The 22,421-nt window shown below is 40.4% G+C and overlaps 1 protein-coding gene across 2 annotated transcripts; it reads left to right on the top strand.

The window, feature by feature from the left end:
• Nucleotides 1-8,050: 8,050 nt before the first annotated feature.
• Nucleotides 8,051-22,409, top strand: LOC128385102 (inosine-5'-monophosphate dehydrogenase 1b). 2 transcript variants are annotated; one of them, XM_053343947.1, is made up of 16 exons: nt 8,051-8,167; nt 10,384-10,482; nt 10,657-10,734; nt 14,677-14,725; nt 16,349-16,450; nt 16,568-16,642; nt 16,779-16,985; nt 17,100-17,187; nt 17,288-17,487; nt 17,760-17,850; nt 18,047-18,142; nt 18,749-18,892; nt 19,059-19,203; nt 19,305-19,448; nt 19,563-19,646; nt 20,175-22,409. In XM_053343947.1, the coding sequence occupies exons 2-16, from the start codon at nt 10,385-10,387 to the stop codon at nt 20,194-20,196; spliced, it is 1,623 nt and encodes a 540-aa protein (XP_053199922.1). In that variant the 5' UTR covers nt 8,051-8,167; nt 10,384; the 3' UTR covers nt 20,197-22,409. The 2 variants fall into 2 exon arrangements, with proteins under 2 accessions (XP_053199922.1, XP_053199923.1); XM_053343948.1 differs by lacking the exon at nt 10,657-10,734 and having other exon boundaries at nt 8,156-8,277.
• The last annotated feature ends 12 nt before the right edge of the window (nt 22,410-22,421 follow it).

Raw genomic sequence — 22,421 nt, 5'->3', positions numbered from 1 at the left:
TACCCTAACCTTAACTACTGACCCAAAAATCATAATTTTACCAATTGGATACACAGCTTTTGTCCACATTTGCACAAGCTGTCCCTAATCAACTTGTCTTAAGTTTGCCGTGTGTCCTTGAAAGCCCCCCGCCACGCACACATTCATGCACATACCTTGATGGGCTCGCTCAGACCTGCTCCTACCTCACGGGCACCCACACTGTATAAACTTGTCAGAAGACATGTAGACTTCTGTCCGAAAAGAAAGAAAGAAAAAAAAAACTTGTGGGATTTCCAGTTTATTCTTGTGCCAGAGTGGAGATTCCAGCGGAAATTTCCCAGAGCAGGACACTGAGTAAATCTAAATAGCAGCACTGTTTCATCTTTTTCATACAACAGTCACTTCCCCTACAGCTTGACATTGTATTTTGAGGAAACAGCCTGGCCCAGATAATCAAAAATACATTTCACTGTGGTGATAAGCACAGATGTTTGACTCACTCTAAGATAAAACCCAAGGCATGAGTAATGTGAGTATAGTGACACAATCAATACTTAAAATAAGCAATGTCCCTACTTTATGATGGGACGGTTTAAACTTGTGCATTATTAGATCACTCATGTTTCTTCCCTTCCAGAGAATTAAGACTCATGATTTCCTGAACCAAGTTGCGTCAACAGCTTACTTGTCTGGGACTTGAAATAAATATACTGCACTTTTCAATAACTGTGCTAGAAAGTTATTTTCTCTCGGCAGAAACTGGAGGGCAGCCAATAGTCTGAACTACTCGTCCAAAAGAACAAATTAAATCCTTTTGCTTCTCATTTCCCTGCCAGGACTTGAAAAGCTGACTCACCAAGAGAAACAACTGTCTAATTCATTAAGTATATTTAAAACAATGCCATAAGCGAGACAGGCTGTTTGGCAGAGAGCCCAGTAAAGACGGGCAAACAATAGGACAGAGAGAAAAAAGCACAAGAGAGGAATCAAAGATAACTCTTTAAATCTTTAGACTAACTCTTTAGACTTAAATTGTGAGGTCTCTATCTTTACAGCAACTAAATTAAAGTTAGAACATCTGTGATGAACAACATGCAAACTGAGCAGTCACATAAATCCCTTACTGAGGATGTTGCACAGTAATGACGTTTAATGTAATGTAATAACATATTGAAACCACTAGAGGGCAGTGCTTAGTTCCTCTTGCATGAACACAGTTTAGTAGGAGGTGGTAAAATTCAACAGATTTCAGAAACACATTAAATATTGATCATATGGTGTCTTAGGTCTGTAATAAAGTTAGATTTTTTTGCTCAGATAATAATACACCAAAGCATTATACAGTAACAGAAGAAAAAGATGATGCCGGTAATATAAATACATTTTTAAAAATCACACAAGTAGGCTTAAAAATGGATCCCACTGAAAAAAGAGTAAAACAATGTCAACAAAAAATAATTTTGATCAATGGGAAAATGAAAAATCATAATATACTGGCATAACAAATAAAAAATAGAATAACCAAAACTGGACTGTAATATAAGACCAATTTTATTAAGACATGAACTGATACTGTTCATGTGCATACTTTTATTTATTTATTTTAATTATCTCAATAGTTGTCAATACTTGGGGGACTTGTGAATAAAAGATCAGAAAAAAGAAATCATGTGGGTCAAACCCTGCATCCATTATTTTAAATCAGAAAAGGCTGATGTTTAAAATCAATGGAGTTTATCTTTAAAAGTGTAATTCTGGTTCTGCTATGTCTGTCTATTTTGTACAGTACATACATTTTCTGTCGCTCTTTCTGAGTTTTCTTTTGTGGAAATTTTCCTCATCCACATTGAGCCTCTACAGATAAAGGGTCATTTATGTTGTACAGATTGTAAAGCTGTCTGTGATAAATTGTCTCTTGTATATGAAGCATGTGCTGTCTATCTCCTTTCCAAGTCTTTGTTGCAGGGACCCAACACTTTCCTGAATGGATTTTCCTCATAAGATAACTATCTACCTTATATTTTCATGTTGCTTTCCAATAGTTAATTCTCTCTTCTGTACACACAACATTGATTGCATTTTTCCTCCTTCAGAAATGAGAGTGTAAAGATAAAATGTATTGTGTGTCCTTTTAAGCGACTTTGTGATTTTGGGGTTCATATGAACATAATTTGACTTGACTTGATTTCATAAATGTGGGACCTTATACTATTCTTCTTCACTTTGTCCCCTCTCTATCTGTACAAGAAGTACTGTAACTCCAAATGTCTAACTCAAAGTGAGATGACACACCCATCTCTGAACTGCAATAACACTAATAAATGAAAATGACCGAGATTGTAAACAAAACTACTTGCATATAACATTTTAGAATTGTTACATGTATAAAACACAAAACAGAGACTCAGTGACAGAGTTGTAGTGCTTTGCTTGAAAAGAGGCCTGACTGTATCAAAGTAATCTAATGAATGAATTACAACTCTACAACTCTACTGTAGAGTCAAATCATCTGAGAGACGATATGTACACACACATCCACACACACACACACTCACAATGAGGGCTCTTTTGTTGGAAATGGCTACCCTTGTGTTAAAACTTATGACTCTGATTTGTTTCAGCCAGTCAATGACTATCCACACTGTGCACATGACGTTCATCATGTTGAACGTAATTGAATGAAGGACCATGCACAATCTGAGGTCATGCCTCCCATGGTCTTCTGCATATGACACCAACCCTTAGTGTAGCAGATTACATGATTTTAAGGTATAACAGCAGAAATGATCTATACTCAGATCCATTCATTACAATGAATAACACTGATTATCTCCTTACAATGGCACCTGGGTGGGATGTATTAGGCAGCAAGTAAACAGACGCATTGGAAGCAGGAAAGATGGGCAAGCATAAGGATTTGAGCAACTTTGACATGGGTGAAATTTTGATGGCTAGACACCTGGGCTAAATGGCAGGTCTTGTGGGGTGTTCCCAGTAAACAGTTACCAGTACCTACCAAAGGTTATCCAAGAAAAGACAACCAATGAACCGGCAACAGGGGTCACCAAAGCTTATTGAAGCACATGTGGACATGAGTGTCAGAACTGGACCAGGGTCTAATAAATCATGTTTCTTTTATATCATGTGGACGGCCAGGTGTCATTTACCTGGGGAAGTGATGGTGCAGGATGCACTATGGGAAGAGGGCAAGCTGTCAGAGGCAGTGTGATGCTCTGGGCAATATTCTTCTGGGAATTTTGTGTTTATGGCATTCATGGGGATGTTACTTTGACACGTACCACCTACTTAAACACTGTTGCAAACCAAGAACACCTCTTCATGGAAACAGTATTAGCTGATGGCAGTGGCCTCTTTCAGCAGGATAATGCACACTGCAAAAAATGTTCAGGAATGGTTTTCGGAACATGGCAAAGACTTTAAGGTGTTACCTATAGGCCAGATTCCCCAGATCTTAATCTGATCGAACATCTGTGGGATGTGCTGGAAAAACAAGTCCGATCCACCGAGGCCCCACAACACAACTTAAAGGACTTAAAGGATCTGCTGCCAACATCCCTGTGCTAGATACCAGAGAACACCTTCAGAGGTCTCGTGGAGTCCATGCCTCAACCTGTCAGAGCTGTTTTAGCAGCACGAGAGGGATCTATAAAATATTAGGCTGGTTGCCTTAATGTTGTGGCTAATCCTATGTATATCACATTTAGAATATATTCTTGGTACTAAAAGTCTGTTTCTTGATTTGTTATCTGTATTGTGTGGGTGAGGGGTTTCCGTTAGCATGTGTTTTATATGAGTGGTAAGTGGGGGAACTTACTCGAGCCTCAGAGGACGGGCTAAGAGGATTTTCCATCTTAACGTCTCACCAACTGTCACAAACAGTCAGTCACCTGGAGGTGATCCCTTTGAGAAGAGTGATGGTACTGCATGTGTGTGTGTGTGTCTGTGTGTAAAAGAGAATCCTTTCCACTGGCTAATCTTTACAAATGTTTCGCACAAAACCAAAAAAACAAAAGATGAGTAAACAGGTACTGTACATTTTATACATTGAATGTGTAGCCCACTAAAGATGATGAGTTCCCCATAGGGGACATTCTTTTAAAAACAAAATATTTTTGACACCGTGTGATTATGTAACACTCCTGACACTTTGGTGCAAGCTTCACTCATCTCTGTCAAGTACAAGCACATGTTGTGCTAGGCTCTGGGTCTAACCTTGGCCTCTGACTTTTTTTTAGGAATTCAAGTGGTTACACCAGAGCTGTTTTTATACAGACTGATTTTATACAGCCCCAGGTTTAGTCAGCTACACACTAGAAACATAGAGGCCTGCACAAAGTATGAGAAGCGATACAAATCATACATGTGAGTCCTGGTGTGAGGATCTAAATTTATAATTCAAAAGTAATGAAAAACATTACTCAGTGTGCCAAATACGTCTGGATATGTTATGTGTGCTGTATGTATTTGGTTTTACTAGAGCCCAATGAGGCAAATAAAAGTGATACAGTGATGATCTTGCTTTTTGTGCTCTAAAAATGCACTGCTCACTTTGCAGCGTCTGTCTCTAGTCCTGTTTATTCTAATTCTGAAATCCTCTTTGTGAAACTGACGTGGTGCCACTGATAGAAAGCAGGATTAACCCATACACAGAGAGGGAACAAGACATAGAGAGAGCTTCATGGAGCACTCAGCAGGACATCACCACTCACTCCATTCAACGTGTAGAGAAACGCTCAGGGCAATGAATGCTTTATTCCACACAGAGGTATAGGGCATGTGCTTTGCTCTTCTTCTTTCCATTACCCTTCGACTTCATGACAGAAAATCTCCTCCAACATTTTGAAGACATCAGTACAACAGCCTCTCCACAACAATGACAACGCTCTGCTGCTGACATTATTTCCACGGCAACACCCTCTCAGTGGAAGAATCTCCTAGGTGACGCCCTCTATTGACACGCCTAGAGGTGGCTGGTGCCTTTTTGTGGGCAGGTGCATCCTGTGCAGGGATAGACGGAGTAGCCTAACTCGGCTCTTTTTTCTGTTTTTGCTCTGTGGGAACACCTATGCAGCTCCAAATCTAGTCTGGAAGGCAGCTGCAGTGTAATCAAACAGATGCTGGAAATCAGATAAGACTATTTAGAAACAAATGGAAAGTATGCATTTGTTTTGCAAACTTTAACTCCTTCACTTCAACTAAACTCAGGCTATGAAGTTCATTTAAATTGGGGGTTTCAAGAAACCAGGGTCTTCTGTCTTGGCCCAAATGTAACCTTCAGCTGGTGGATAACTCCACTGTCTCTGTGCGTTCTGTTTAAGTGTAAGAAACTGCTGAAAAGCCGCACAGCAAGGCTAAAAGGCAACAACCTCACTGGATCAGAAACTGACCTTGGACCAACAATGGAGGGGCACGGGTATGAGCACTTTGGGGCTGATGAAGCGAGGGAGAGCCAGCAAGAGGACTATCGAAGAATTGTAGGAGTCGCTCAGCCCCCACGTACCAGTGTTTCATCCCAGGAGGGTGAACATTATGTTCGGCAAACATCACACGGCCATGGGCATGAAACTGCAGCCCAGCGATACAGCGCCACACGTATCCAGGCTGGTCTAGGCCCAGAGAGGTGAGTTACTGGGCCACCTTTAACAAAAATCAAATGATACTAAGGTGAAATACATCTGTGTGTTGTTTAATTATGTTTACAAAATGTGTCAGAAAATATTTTTGTAGCTATTTCTTATTGGATTTTTTTCATCATATTTCATATTGCATATCTCAATGCAAGTTAATTTCTTGCCAGCAAGTACCAGAGCTCTGCAAGAAATGATCAGTAATGCTTAAAAAAAAGACAGACTAAATAACGCCACAATCATTTCAGATCTCACTCAACAAGGTATAATAATTAAAAAAAGATGGAATATCAGTTCTCTATCTTTCATGCTGTGTCATTACTTTAACCAGCTGCGCCTTCATAAGACTGCACATGTAAATTAACTTCGTGCCATCAGATCAGTTTACATAGTCCACTCCACACACTTGCATTCAGATCAGTTTGCAAATGCTCCCGAGGTTAAATCCCTTGCCTTTGATTACACACTTCACTTTTGAAGTTGTCTGAAGGCCTTGTACATAATACTTTTGGCTTACAAACAGATGCTAAAACAACAGAAATCTTATATTGACAGGTGCTATTTTTAACTTGGCTCTTTTTCCCCTTGCACTGACGAGTGTGTGATGCACCATCAAGGCAGGGGTGTGCAGCATGCTGCGGGGAGGATAGACAAGGCTGAATCAACTGCTCAGAATAGCTACAGCACATAAAGGAACCACTGACCCATATCTGCAATGACCCACATTTAATTTGACACAAACACAAAATGGGAAATAGATCCCCCTTGAGTCACCTTCCCAGACATTTCAAGCAACCCTCACCTAAGATTAATATAGAACAAGAGAGGACCGTGATGCATATTGGGTTACAGGGAAGACCAAATGGTTGTTTATACTATGATGTACTGTATATACTGTAAATGAGTAAGAACCAACGCCATACAGCAGCAACGCCTATTGTTTTTCTTGTCTCTTAATATAGCACATATAATTTATTCAACACAAAACTGAAATGAAATATTCTGTACATCTGTAGACAACACCCACACAACTGTAGGTTCAGTTTAAATATACACACTCCTATGTCACATGCCAAAGTTTCAAACTGTAAACAGGTGACACTAAATTCAAAAGACCACTTCCCAGAGATAACTCCATAACCCCAAAACTGAATCATAATCCCTAATTTATGACAGATGAATGTACAGTCTTGTGTATCATGCCATCTTCAACAGCAATTCAACCTAAAACAACCTATTGGACATATATTTGTTTTAGGGTTGCCTGTAAAGAAAGTAAAAATTGCTCTTGATGTTGTTAAAATCACAAATGTGATTCCATGAAGTTCTCCATCTGATTCATGGAGCTGTAGATGAGATGATGACAGATACTTGGCATTTTATTGTTGTTATTGTTGGAAAGTAACAGTGATTTTCTATCAGGAGCTCATGCCAACCATTTATGCAGCTGACAGCTTTATGACAAGGTGGGCATGCTGATCTGATATCAAGTAATGTCAGTGTACGTGTGTGCACTGCATGCTGGAAAGACTGTGCAGTTTATTTATACTGTATTCAGTGAGAGAAGGCTACTGCTCAATAAATAACTCTTTACTCATTAGATTTCATAGCCCGAAGACTCCTTTCTCTCATACTGGCTGAACTTCTTTTAGTAGTACTTACACTTAGAAAGCAGCCATGAGGCAATTTATAGTTAAATCCACTTTTGTAGTCTACAGTATGGTGCATGTACATATGTATAAATAAATAGGACCTAAAAGTGAAAGTGAATTTGATCTAGGCTACATTAAGACTGTATGTTCTTTAACATGTTATCAGACAAGAAATACAGGATTAAGCAAGTTAGAAACGGAAGCCTGTAAGCCTACATGCAGCACGCTTTCTACAACTACTATCATGTGAGTAAAATGTGGTTTGGCGAGCTTTTCTTAATCCACTTGAGATGATTTACATGTGACCAAAATTTCAGACAGTGCCGTCCAAATTCAACATGACGTTTCTCTTTAGGAATATTAGAGCATGACATTTCAGATTTCAGACAGTACATCATTTTGCATAGTGAAGGTCAAACATCCAAAGCTGGGTAACAATAAGCAAATCATATTTTGAGATGGAGGAAATAAGATTTTTTATCATTCACACTATGCTATAGTTTGCTCTGAAGCTTTTGTCATTAAACTAATAATGACACTTAAAATAAAACCAAAAACAGTAGGCTACTATTAGCTGGATACAAAGCAGCGTTAAACCCCCTGACACAGACGGTGCAGCACTAAAGACTTTCACGTGTACCTGTCACTTTCGTTGCACGCTGCAGTAAGAGGTACTTCCCTTAATGCACATCAGCAGGATGCGGAGGGTTAAACCCGCCTCTGAGGGGAGAGGGGATGTGACGCTGCAGCTAGTACATAACACCAACACGCACTGTCTGCACACAGCGACAGGCAATCACTTCTGATTCACTTTACCGCCGACACCTACTTTCACATCTTTGGAGCCACGAACGACCGGTCTTTTCTTCTTGTTTGTTCTTCAAGGTAAAAGGGGATTGCTGCATCTATCACACGCTTTTTATAGCCCGACTCCTCTAGACCTACAGCTGGAAAGTTGCTTCTCTTTTGCTCAACGTGGGCATCAGCTCAACAAGGTAGCTAGCTAACGTGACATCATGGAGCAGGAAAATAGATTGGAGTTATCGCTAGCGAGGAACCTACATAGCTTAAAGCTCCTGCTTAGCCATTTGAGGGAGAACATGTTTTGCCTTAACGTCTCAGACAAACTAATTAAATAATAATTTAAGCTACATTAACCAAGCTGCTAATACAAAATGCTAACGGTTGTCGACATTTCTCTATTCCTAGGATGGCGAAGTCATGACCCGCCCTACTCTGCGTCTGATTGGCTTACACTGATAATTTTACCCAATCCGGACCAATGTAACCAACGGTGGAAACGAGTACTAGCGAATCAGAGGCAGAGTAGGGCGGGCTATGACTTCGCCATCATAGGTTAAAAAAATGTGGTTTAAGGATTGCTCCCACATGTAGTCTGTATGTGTGGTCTTGCCAAAAGTTAATATGCACCTACCTTTGCTTCACTTATGTGCGTTATTAATACATCGCCAGCTGTGACAGTTGTATAGTAGCGTTAATTGCGTATGGTTAAGCTGTCTCTTGATGCCGATGTAAAATTTTAACGAGACAACGTCAAAAATTGCGATGAATTTTTAGCCACGTTTCATACATTGGGTTGGGTTAACCAGCAAGTTCACCTTATTTGAACGCTAGTGTAACTTAGCAATGAAGACAGCGGGTTCACAATAAAAGCCTTTTTAAAGCAAGTAACATTGTGCATGGAAAAACTTAATTAATTGTGTTAAGCAATGCCAAATAAATATTTAGCGTGGTTTGCATTATATTATAAACCTAAATTGCCATTAACTACCCTCCGGAGGATTTTCTGCCGAATTTAACGTGTACGTTATTAATATTATTTTATGCTGCATGCACGCGCGCGCACACACACACACACACACACACGGTGTTGGCATGACGCCCAACACGCATTAACACCAAACTCGCTTGGAAACTTTGCTGAATAAGTGTTGTCTCTATTGCCAATACAACATTGTATTAAGTAGAAGAATATTTTTACACAAGTCATCATATAAAAGGAGTTACTCTTCAATTCGGCATGCAGTCAACACAAAAAAATCCCTTATTGTCATAAAACGTTTTGGCTTTTTGGTATCGTCACCCCCCCCCCCCCCCCCTTAAAATATACACGTAGATGTGTTAGACCGTAATGCGCGGTGACAAAAAAAAAATGGTAGCGTTAAAAAATGTATGCATTTCATTTTGGCTTTTGTCGGTCTCCCAAAAAAAACAGTGATGCTCCGAATCAGACGTGGCTCCATTTCTCCCTCTCTCTCTCTGAAGTGTGAGAGATGCGAGGGGCTAACAGATATGACCAGCGTGGATGCTGCGTTGGTGTTTTTTGTTGTCAAAACAGGACAGACAGGTCTGAATAGCTGGTATTTTATTAACTATAGCTTTACATAGCTGCTAATGTTTGTTAGCTTACTGGTAATGTAATGTAGGTCACCGGGCCAGTAGACGTCACCGCTCAAATGGAGACAATACGAGATTTAGAGGATGTTATGCTCTTTTTTTAAAATATCGTTTCTCGTTTACTGTAACAGTATAACGTCGTAAAAATAGAAAACGTGTACTAATGATCGATGCAGTGGTTCACTTGAATGTTAGTGGGTCACCCGGCCACATTTTGCCTCATACACGATGGTGCCAGGATTTGCCTTACTAGTATTATGTGTTTTTAAATAATAAAAAAATGCATGCATTGACAGAAAATCTGCTCTCAGTAGGATTTCTATGGTGATGTATTAGATGCACTTAATGTGTAAGCCTATGTTAATTAATGATCCACCCATGTTGCTGCAGTAGTCAAAAAATCAATGGTGCACAGCATGGTTGCATGTTTTTACAGGATTATTAATGTTTTGTTTTTGCAAGGAGAGGAAGAGGTTGTGTCTTGCACCTGCCACGCAGGCGCACTGACTTGAGGCAGCCTGGGGGATGTTGATGTTGCTATAGTTTTGTCTTCCTGTGAGAAGGTCACTAAATCGTTCCTTGCAAATAGGATGTCGAGTGTTCTTCCAAAGCATAACATATCTTCATCTGCATGTTGGGCTGCACAGGTGATTCAGGTTTCTCCTCTCTCTCTCATTTGACAGCATGGCGGATTACCTAATCAGCGGTGGTACAGGCTACGTCCCTGAGGATGGACTCTCAGCTCAGCAGCTCTTCTCGATTGGAGACGGCCTTACGTACAAGTAAGTTTCCTACATTACTAACTGATTTTTTTTCTTTTCTACACAGTCTCAGTAAAGACATAAAATTAATTCAAAGTGAGGTCTCCTGATTTTAAAACCTCACCTCACCGCGCACTGGTAGGTGACGTGTACGCTCCATTGCTTTGTAATGGCCAACACATTTTGAACCAGCAGATCTGACCAACAGTGCGTTGTCTCCGATGGTCATACGGCTGAAGAGCTATGCTCTAAAGGAGATGGGTTGACTTACAAGTGAGTAAAACAGTCGTCTTCAAACAATTTTGAAACTGTGCTGTTTAAAAATCTCTTTGTCTCTCCAAATAGTGAATTCATAAAGGGGAAGCAAATAATTGTCCTTCTAAAGCTTCTTGATTCATTTAATCAAACTATGCCAAAATCTTAATCTGGTGTCACAAAAGTGCATGAGTGCAGATGGCATTAAATAGAGGGCTTGTTGCAATGCTCAACCTGATCTTGGTCATGGGGATGAAATTTGCTTCCAGTGTAACTGCATTATTAACTTTAACTAACCATCTGAAGTGCATGACCTGTCTTGTGTGTGCACCATATGTCACAAAACAGCCCATGCACTTTTCTTTCAAACTCTTTGGTCTGATAAAAGCGCTAATCAAGCACTAATAATTTCCCACCTCTTACTTAACTTCACTCACCTCTTGTAAGCATTCTGGTGACAAATGAGGAATGCTTGTCGATTAACTCACTCTGCCTTTTGAATTATGCTTTTTAATTAATCCATTCGAAAACCTTTTCATCCCTCTAATCTTTTATGACTTAACAAAAATCAACTCACTTGTAGTGGCTGTTATACACAGAGAAAAATGCCATTTCCTCTCGTCTTGCATTTGCTCCCACATTTGAAAAAATTGTCCCAAACCCATCACACTGCTTTATCTTTTGAATGTGTTTGCCATAGGGCCTAATAGCCACTGCAGTCAATGCTTCGAATGCCCTCTCATTTTTCCCTGGTATACCATTAGTTAATGTGTTATTTTATAAATATAGATAAATATAGCTAATGGTCCATAGTACTGCATCATTGTTTGTACAAGGCCAACAAAACTTCATTCAGATTTTAAGTTATTCAAACACAATGTGAAGGTTTTATTTATCAAGTGAAAATCCTCAATCCCTCGGGCTAATCATCATCACTCCTCCTGCTTTACAGAAGCTAATTAAATAGAAAACGTAACAGTGTTTGACTGTGTCCGCGTGTAATTTGAATAACCTCTCCGCCCTGTAACGAAGCGCATCACGACCGGAGGAAAGGTTAGCTCACATGACTGCCAGAATTGGCGTCATGTGAATCGCAGGAGGAATTGAACAATTGGGGGTGGGGGTGGTGGGCCAGTTTTAGGATGAAGGATTCAGCCTTAGTCTTTGCAGGCTTTTTGTCCTATGTCAACCTTTACAACTCATGTCTTACAAATATAGATGACAGCAGCACGATTTGGCTTCTAGTCCACTTCCAGTACAGATGTGATGTAAAAACTAAGGGTGACATTTTTACTATTTCCTGCCTGGTAGATGATAAAGAAGTGAAGTCACCAAGCAAAAGTGAAACCAACACACAGGAAGTCAAACAGCTTTGTGAAGGGTGCGACTTCCTGAAGTATTGTGACGTTCAATCAGTAGAATGTGAAAATCACATCCTGAGCACGACTGTGAACATGTTTATGCAAACAAATCTACTTTTGAACTCTGTCAGTACTCCTGAAATTACCTCAAAAATAAGAGTGCACCAGTCCGTTTTTTATTAATGTAGGAAGACGTGAAGGAATTTAAGATTTCCAGACCCCCAGGAACTGTATTTGAAGTGTAAATACAGTGATGTGCATCCACTTGTAATCAAGTTTTTAAGAAATTCCTCTCATGCTTCTTTCTCGCAAGAGCCCCACGGTGTTGGTTTTGGGTAAATACTGAGTCATACATCATTGCCATTCACACAAAACGAGAACTTTCAACTACAGCGTATAATTTAAACTACATACTACACAATTATATGCTGTGTAATTCTTCTCTTGGCTCGGTGGACTTCTGCACTTACTGTCAGCTGCAGTGGATAGAGAGCATCCAAACTGTCTCCTCACTGATCACAGTGACTTTTAACAACATAAAATCTGTCTGATCTATTTAAAGTCTGAAGAGCACATTTTGCAGCAAACCCCACACCAACTCCCATTAAATCAAGATAGTAGTCGTGTAAACCACAGTCCATTACCTCTGACGTCAGGCGGGCGTATACTTCAACTTTTTCCATTTAATTTTATTTATGTAGCTTTTATATAAGGCACTTTTCACATAGAGCAGGTCTAGACTGTACTCTTTATTTACAGAGACTCAACATTCGCCCCATGAGCAAGCACTTGGCGACAGAGTCAACTCCCCTTCAAATGGGAAGAAACCTCAAGCAGAACCAGGCTCTAGGTGGGCGGCCATCTGCCTGGGCTGGTTGGGTTGAGAGAAAGAAAGCAGGAGAGAAGAGAGTGAGAGAAAAGAGAGTGAGCCAGGAGCCACGTCTATAACCACGTCTTTCTGATTGTTGTTCCACGTAGGACAGAGCTACTGTACCAAATACATTCCTGCGGCCGCCAATAGTGGAATATTATTTTGGCACACAAGCCAAATAAAGTGATGTGACTAAGGAATACACATGATACCCTCTTTATTAAAGTAGCCTGCTTGCTTTCTTTTATTTGGGTGTGGGTATGCAACCACCCTTGATTCTCTGTTACCTTCAGGCCAAGACAACGACAGGCAGGCCTCTATACAAGCAGGTGAAGACTGATTGTCGCTCTCTTTGTCGTTTGAAACACTGCTGCTTAGCATTAGTTATTTCATCTACCAAGCCAGTATTCAGTGCTGACCCTGAGTCAGTAGATGCAAGTAGAGGTTTGTGGTTGCTGCTAAATGCTCCCATATGCGTGCAGGACTTCCTGCTTTTCCCCACGTTGATGTGTGTGGGTGTTTTAGACTATATTGACAAACAGGACTCCTGAGGCAGTGACAAATAATCTCTTATGACTTTTTGACACCCACTCTCATTTAGACTCAATTATATCTATTTGTACTGCTCACCATATCTACCTGTTTAACTTCTTCTGGCCTCATGGTTTCCCCTCCGGTCCTTTCCGACGTCCTCCAGCATACAAAGCTCTCTTTATTCAAATTCATCTTTCCATCTGTCTCATGCCTGTTTACACACCCATCTGCAAAGCGACAAAATACACACACGGACTTTTGGTTGAAAAACAAACGCGTCATCCCTGTGTTTAGCTCTCGTTCCTCTTCATTTCTTTCTACTTCATTGTGTGTACACAGACCAAGAGCTGAGCTGAAAGAGGTCAACTGTAGCTTTTTTTTTTTTATCAAGAACAGGATGCACCCAGCTGCACTCAGTGTCTGGACTCAGCCAGTATGCCACTTTGCTATATTCTGGGAACCATGAAGAGACATAAGAGTATCCAACAATAGGCTGCAGGCCCTGAAGTGTGGTGGTGTCCTAGTTGAGGATGTTGCACACACACACAGAGAGAGGAAAAAAAATAAGTAGAAAATGATCCCGAAGACAATAACGTCATCACATTTGTTTTTGTTTTTGAAAACGTGGCCTCTACGGAGCACCCTGGTAGCCGACTGGTTGCGAGAAGGCATCCCATAATAACTGCAACGTCCCTGGTTTGCCTTCAGCTGGGGACGCTGGTTGCATGTCATGCCCCCACCCACCCCCCCTCTCTCACTCTCTGTCTTCCCTTGTTTTGTGTCTGCTTCTTAACTTATCAGCTGTCCATTAAAGACATAAATGCCCAAAAATACATCTTGAAAAAAAGTCATCAAGAGTAATTAAATGTATGACACATATTTAATTACACACCCTATTAAAAGCATTTGACAGCTGATCACATTCACATCTCTGTTGTTTACCAGTCTTGTTCGATGGCACTCACACGTGGTTTGTTTTTGAATTCACCCTGTTTGCCGTGAACCACTCATAACGTGGGAAAACATTCTCTGCTTTGCTTGGAGATAATTTTGCAGAATCATTATTGGTTATTCACATTCGCATAAACATGAGAAACTGGTTAGCTTCTGACACTTTTTAATTTGAGGTGATGTAAATGCTTTAGAAGTTGCAAGCATTAGCACCTTACTTTGCATTCTGCTTATGTCTTTCAGTGACTTCCTGATTTTACCTGGCTTCATCGACTTTACCTCAGACGAAGTGGTGAGTATGCATCTCTGTGTGAGGAGTAGAAGAAGGGCACGCAACGTCTGTTATTATTAGAGGAATTGTCGCAAGTAGCTGTTGAGACTTTTCTTGATATTTCGAAGGACAATTCAACATTTCTTTTTTTCAGTTCCAGCTTATGGACAAACTCACGGTGACAAATGTGCAGACTGGCTTTGTCAGCAGACACTTCTTGGCACACCCACTTCCTAAACCATCAGCCTTATTACATTGGAGAGCTGTTTTTATTTTCTTTAAGCGAACCTCTCCACTCCAGACCTCAACTTCATTTTATAATCGCAGCGTATACTAAAGTAACCTTGTTTTTGCTCATTTAAAACCATCCACATCGTTACTCCCATCCTGCCGCCTTGCTATTTTTGCCCGACGTGGTCACCCACAGGCTGCTCCGTCACCCTCGTGTTTACATTTATGTCTGGCTGGTTGCTCATCGAGCTCTCTCAGCAGATGACGGTAGAGTTAATCTCAGGGCTTTAGATGAAATCCCCCTCTTCTGCTTCATTCATCTCAGAGGGTTTTAATTTAATTGATATCTATAATCTCTCTTCGTTTCCTTTTAGAGTTAAACAGCTCTCATCGCTGTGTCAGATGTGTCTCTGCCTCGCCATGCTGTCATTGGTTAGCCACAGAGTCTTGGTCTGCCCTAGATTCTCTCTCTGGATAGTGAGTCCATTCAAGCTTGAATAACACAAATGCTTCCACTTTCGGTCTGAGTCACAACTTTGACTAGAGTTCATGTTCAGGCCGTCACTCTGGAGATCAGTTATGTCCAATATCATGTCTAGCTGGCATGCACTCGGTGAGGTGTTAAAAACATGAAGAGGGGCCCACGTGTGCTTTGGGCTCCTGTGGGAAATTCTATGGGGTCGCGATGTTCCAAACATGCTTTCCGAACTCTCGGTTGAATTTAGCAGGTTAGTGCAGTTGTGCGAACTAACTGGAGAATGGGTGCCAGGTTGATTTGTCTTGACTTCATGGTGAACCCTTGAGAAAAGCAGCAGGTTGCCTTGATAGTTTACGTCTGTGTCAGATAAGTAGTAAAAGCTTGGATACCATAGAGCTCATTTGCTGTTTTTCCCATGTGCAGGGAATGCCATTATTTCACCCTCCCAGCTGCAGATAGCAAAAGTTTGGTGCTAGCTGTTGTGGGAACCCATAAGAAGTGAAAGTGCAATGTGGCTGTCAGAGATACAGTCATTTCCATTTTTCCAGACAGGGTCAGGTTTCTTGGCCAGCAAGATAAGGCACTGTTAACTGATTACAGACACCTCAAACCATAGATGAATGCTTAATGATGTGCTTTAAATAAAATCATGAATATTTTAACTTTAAGGGAGAGAGTAACAAAACTTATTTATTAATTGTATGTATTTATTTATGTTTTTATGACTCTGCTCAAATTGCCCACATGAACCTCCTGTCATTTGAAGTTATGCCCTTTTATGTAACTGAAACAGATTTAGATTTATTAACCAATTGTGGACACGACTTTACACTGTATGTCTCTTAAGTTTAGTCTGCCCCCTGGTGGATCCTTTTGAAAATGATGGAAACATACTCTCACTAAAATGTGCTTTTTTTTTTTTTTGTCTCCTAAAGGACTTGACATCAGCGCTGACCAGGAAGATCACATTGAAAACCCCTCTCATCTCCTCCCCAATGGACACTGTCACAGAGTCAGCCATGGCAATCGCAATGGCGGTAAATAGCTGCTTTGCCAAAATAAATAAATGTTGAAATAATGCAAAAGAGCACTGTGTTTCCTTTTTATTGCATAATTCTGAATACAATTCCTTTATTTATTTTTTTTACTTTTAGCTAATGGGCGGCATTGGCATCATCCACCACAACTGCACACCAGAATTCCAAGCCAATGAGGTTCGCAAGGTTAAGGTAAACTGATTATACCTCATACAAATACAAATACAAATAAACAGTTGAAGTAGTTCCTCAAGTAGTTTATGTGAAACTGTCTCAGATCTCATTTGACCTCAGTCGTCATGTCGGGGATATTTGTTTTTGTTTCCAGAGGTTTGAGCAAGGTTTCATCACAGACCCAGTTGTGATGAGTCCACACCACACGGTTGGAGATGTGTCTGAGGCCAAAGTACGACACGGTTTCTCTGGCATTCCTATCACAGAGACAGGCAAGATGGGCAGCAAGCTGGTGGGCATCGTCACCTCCAGAGACATTGACTTCCTCTCTGAGAAAGATCACGGCAAACCTCTGGAGGAGGTGTGTATTGTAATGTGTAATGTGTAAAAGTTTTCTAAGAAACGGTGTGACTTAACATCAGTTCAGACATTTTAAAAATCTTTAACATTTTAATTGTGCTTGTGATCTTTTTAGACTATGACAAAGAGGGAGGAGTTGGTAGTTGCTCCAGCTGGTGTTACTCTGAAAGAAGCCAATGATATTCTGCAGCGCAGCAAAAAAGGTGAAAGAAAGCTTCTTTTTTTATGTAGCTCATATACCTGATGTGATGTTTTCTTTTTTTTGTCAGTTAATAACCTCACGTTCACTTTCTCTGTAAACAGGAAAGCTTCCCATCGTAAATGATAACGACGAGCTGGTGGCCATTATTGCCAGGACAGATCTGAAGAAGAACAGGGACTATCCTCTGGCCTCCAAAGACTCTCGCAAACAGCTGCTGTGTGGCGCTGCCATCGGTACCAGGGAGGACGACAAATACAGACTGGACCTGCTCGTACAGGCTGGAGTGGATGTTGTCGTATTGGTGGGTGTTGATGCTTGAAAGTAGCTGATGTGCCTCTAATCATTCATCCCAGTCTATCATGAATGTTAGATATTTGTGGCAGCACATGATGCTTAAAACATATAACACTTTCTGATTAGTTCCTCTGAGTAATTGGCAATGTCTGTGAGATCAACAGTGAGAATGTAATGTAAATTTAATGTAAATTTAGTGTGAAGAAAATATTTGAAAATAGTCTCCATAATATGCATTTTTATTTTAACCATACACATTTTTACTTTTTGCATTTCTAGGACTCGTCACAAGGCAACTCGGTGTATCAAATCAACATGATAAATTATATTAAACAGAAGTATCCAGACTTGCAAGTGGCTGGAGGAAATGGTGAGTGTGTTGACAAGAAAACACTTCTGCTATAAATACATGAGTAGAAAGAAAACTCATGGTAAAAGCACTTTGTACACAAACAGTAGCATTCCCGCCTGTTTTGGCAGCGTTCCCTTTTAATACATTTTAAATCAAATGTCTTAGTTTGCGCACTTTTCCAGACCATTCTTTTCTTCTCTTCCCGTATCTGCAGTGGTCACAGCAGCCCAGGCCAAGAATCTGATCGATGCTGGCGTGGATGCTCTGAGAGTCGGCATGGGCTGTGGCTCCATCTGCATCACGCAGGAAGGTACTCACCCTTATTATTCAGTGCCATTTTCTCAGCACAGTAACACATTATCAGAGTCCTGGACATGCATAATGTAATTTAATTTGACATAAATAGTTAAAGTATAGCATTATACTAATATAAAATAAAATCTTGTGATTTATATATAACTGCTCGCTGTGGATTTAAATACATTGAAAAGACAATAATACAGCAAGAGGCATACATAATCAGCTGTAGCACATCAATCCTTGCTGTACCTGTTCTTTATCTAGCTATGAGCTACAATAGAAAGAAAAGGCTATCTGTTGCCCATGGTAACGAGCACCCCGAGACCACTCCTAGTTGTCATGGTGATCTGCCAAGGCCCTGATCTGAGTTGCTATGGGGACCGGCCTTTCGTGCTCAGACTGGGTCACATTCACCAACAAGAATAGAAGAGACATGTTGCAGCCAGAGGACATGAACCCAAAATGTCTCCGTCAGACAAGCCAGTGAATTCATGCAGCTTTGTACTTTGGCATGTAACTTCTGTACCTCTCAAGTTCTGATCTGTCTTACCTGATTTGTTTCCACCACAGTCATGCTAAATATGTTTGTTTTGGGGTGTGTTTTTTTTTCTTCTAGTCATGGCATGTGGGCGGCCTCAGGGGACCTCAGTGTACAAGGTAGCAGAGTACGCCAGACGTTTTGGCGTGCCCGTCATTGCTGACGGAGGCATTCAGACTGTAGGCCATGTGGTGAAAGCTCTGTCGCTCGGAGCATCGACTGGTGAGATTTCAAAGATTGTGACACACAATGTTGCAACATTGTGAAAAGAAGGCCTCATATTTCACATGGCTCATTAATTTCATACCAACAGTTTGTCTCAGCACTGATGAGGTCAAGTTGTGTAATCGTGAACACAAAGATAATTCTCTCTCTTCTCCCACCCTAGTTATGATGGGCTCGTTGCTAGCAGCAACCACTGAGGCTCCAGGAGAGTACTTCTTCTCAGATGGTGTGCGGCTGAAAAAGTACCGTGGTATGGGCTCCCTGGACGCTATGGAGAAGAGTACCAGCAGCCAGAAACGCTATTTTAGGTGCGTGGGAAGTCAAAAGTAGTAAAAGCCAAATTCCAAGTGCCGCTATTACAGTACTGTGATATACCATTGGAGGAATAATGACTGATGTATTTCCACAGCGAGGGCGACAATGTGAAGGTAGCCCAGGGCGTGTCCGGGTCAGTCCAGGACAAGGGCTCGATCCATAAGTTTGTACCTTACCTGATAGCTGGTATTCAACATGGCTGCCAGGACATTGGGGCAAAGAGTCTCTCTGTCCTCCGGTGAGTAGTTTGGTTTTGTTGGTTATAATGTGTAAATGACTCAATATAATACACATGTCAACTGTTGTGTGTATTATATTTAACATGTTGTTTTTTCATGTATATCTCTCACAGTTCTATGATGTACTCTGGAGAGCTAAAGTTTGAGAAGCGCACCATGTCTGCACAGGTGGAGGGAGGAGTTCATGGACTCCACTCGTAAGTAGAAAAACAAACTTTGTCCCATTAAACAATAAAAGTTCATATTTATCACGTGTATACATGCACACTTTATTCTGACACATCAATGGAGTATCCACATTGATTATTAACACATTTATGAATGCAGCAGTTGTAATATCTGAAGTTAGACTGAATATTTCCTCTATTGGGACAGGTGAATAGGAACTCTGAATTGCTCATAGACTCATAGGAAATGTGAACATTGCGTTGCTAAGAAACAGCTTGGCTATTACTTCCTATCAGGAATTGACATTAGCCAAGCACTGCAGTGGACAAAGCAGCGTCACTTTTATAAGTAGCTTGGCAAGAGGCAATAAAAGTGATCTTTTGCTAGCTCATACAAAGAGGATACATTTTCTCCCTTTTGGTTCTTAAGTTCTTAAATGTTTCCTGCCAAGTAAATTCAGAAAATGCAAGTATTGAATTAAAGTGTAGTTACAGCAGCAATATTTGTTTATATTAAAGCAAATGCTGATGTGTTTTTAATGTTATTCATTTCAACAGTTACGAGAAACGGCTCTACTGATCGGGAGAATTGAGTGTAAATCAGCGCAGCGCATGTGACATACCCAATCTACCAGTGACCAAATGGTAAATCGCCACTTCTACTAAAAGAACTGACCACCGACAACACCACCCTTGCCCTCCCCCCCGCGTAGTATCCACCGTTGCTCTCTCTCTCTGATCCCAACCAGTTGCTTTGGGAGAGGAAAGAGGCATCGTAGCTAAGTGAGAATCTTCTAACTGACACCCCACTCTCTGATCACCTGGGATTTTGCACTCAAGAAGTGGCGCATCAGGGTTATCAGAATGACATACACACCTGTATCTTGAGTATGCAGCTGATCCCCAATTTTTTTTTTTTTTTTTTTTTTGTGTGTGCGTGTTGATAGTAGTGAGAGAATGGACTGCGTGCCTGTCTGATGAATTAAGGGTAGTGTGTGTCTGAGTGTGCGATATAGTTTAAAGTGTGTGTCGGGACAAACAAAGTGAAGGTGCACTGTCTTTTGTTTTTTTGTCCTATAAATATTGGTGAGTCTAAAACAGCGATGGTGCAGATCCCATTAGTATCTTTTTTTTAAAGGCTTTTTTGGGATCCACGCATACCAGCAAGCTCCAGGTCAGAAGCCTCACACATCCCAGTTCTTAAACACACTAGTGTGTGTGGGCAGAAAACAAGACAAAAAACTTGTCTCTATATGTGCAGTGCATCAGTATATCATGGCAATCTTCCATTGTTAATTTGTCCTGTTCTTTTCATTTGCATTTTGAAGTCATTACAGGTATAAACTACTTGATGAAGAGTAGCTGCTTATATTTCAGCACATATTGTTTACGTTGTGTATTGTGGATGCTGAGGTATGAGATATTGGCCATGGCAGTTACCCTGTTGACATTGTATCCTCCAGTTTCACCTTAATCAGTAGACAAAGCTCAGATCCACAGTCTTTGCCACTGTGGGCTTTCATTTTCCCTTCAAAGACATCTTGAGCCAAATAATCAGTGTCCCATCTCAGTGCATAGTGTTCATATGTTGAGCACAGAAGGGACCAAAAGCTGAAGAGCAGGTATGTTTAAAAGTAGAAAGGACACCCCTAAAAATATACCAATCAAAAATAATAAGGAGGAGAATAATGCATTCTCTGTCCATAATTTGAATACTTTTAGATTAAAAAAACCTTTATATTAAATCTGTATAGTCTTGGGGGCTTTGAATTGAGCATGAAGGGTTTTTGATATGCATGTTTGCTTTTTCACTAAGCCAAACATGGCTGTATTTATATTCTGCTTTATTGTAATTGCATACATACTGCCAAGTGTATTTATACTTCCTCTGACACTCTTCTTTTGTAATGTCAAAACCAAAATTAGCGTAACAAGTTGCTTGTCACTTGTTCTTTTCCACACTCACAGTGTGGCATATGTTCTCTGTAATAGGTTTATTTTATTTTTGATCAATTAGTTTTTTCTTTTTACCGGAGATATGCCTTGAAACACGGATGGATAAAGGCTGCACATAACAGCTCAGTGAAAATGCATTGAAGTGCATAACACTATACACCCTTTCGCCTCCTTTTCTTACTTTAAACAGCATAGCTGTGTTTGTTATCATTCAGCTGATGTAGGAGTAGGCTTTTCTAACATTTTCATACTGGATGTCCTTTTTGCCAGGTGTAATTTTTTTTAATAAAATGCCCCAGATTGTAAGAGTTGAGTTGCTTTTTCTAACGTGCTAATGTGCTTTACCCTGCACAAGGTTCACTTGACTAACACAAGTCTTGCAGTTGGACTGTATTGCAAGAAAATGTACATGACAATATATGGAGAAATGTATACTTCTATTCAGATGTAAACTGACTGCTGCTTGTTTTCAGTCTCCCACCTAAAGAGAGAATTCAGGTTTTTAAAATGTCTTATTTGTCACGTACTGGGTCCGGTTAGTCCATCTAAAAAGTACAGTTATAAGCAAGATATTAGGTTTACACTGTTTTTTTGTTTTTTTTCTTTCTTGTATTATGTTACAGCTACAGTTGTCAGAAGATACTGATAGCCTCTGCACCCATCAACCAAAATGAAAAGCATAGGCTTTGTAGATGGACAGAAAAGACTCAGTATTCAACAAATCCAGTAGGGTTTTTTGAGGATTATCACATCAGAATATGTTTACAGTAAAACACTCTACAGAGGAAAGTTGCTTTTGCTGTTCAATATGGTTTAAAAAAAGAATAAAGAAATCAAACTGTGTATGGA

The sequence above is a fragment of the Scomber japonicus genome, chromosome 23, assembly GCF_027409825.1.
Source record: "Scomber japonicus isolate fScoJap1 chromosome 23, fScoJap1.pri, whole genome shotgun sequence".
NCBI classification, from domain to species: domain Eukaryota; kingdom Metazoa; phylum Chordata; class Actinopteri; order Scombriformes; family Scombridae; genus Scomber; species Scomber japonicus.
This window is presented reverse-complemented; position numbering and strand designations above follow the sequence as displayed.

What these genes read in the sequence shown, in the direction of transcription:
- LOC128385102 (XM_053343947.1), top strand. Translation starts at nt 10,385, where the DNA reads ATGGCGGATTACCTAATCAGCGGTGGTACAGGCTACGTCCCTGAGGAT. An exon ending in ACGGCAAACCTCTGGAGGAG is followed by an intron (nt 16,986 to 17,099) that starts GTGTGTATTGTA and finishes TGATCTTTTTAG; the next exon opens with ACTATGACAAAGAGGGAGGA. An exon ending in GGAGTTCATGGACTCCACTC is followed by an intron (nt 19,647 to 20,174) that starts GTAAGTAGAAAA and finishes TCATTTCAACAG; the next exon opens with TTACGAGAAACGGCTCTACT.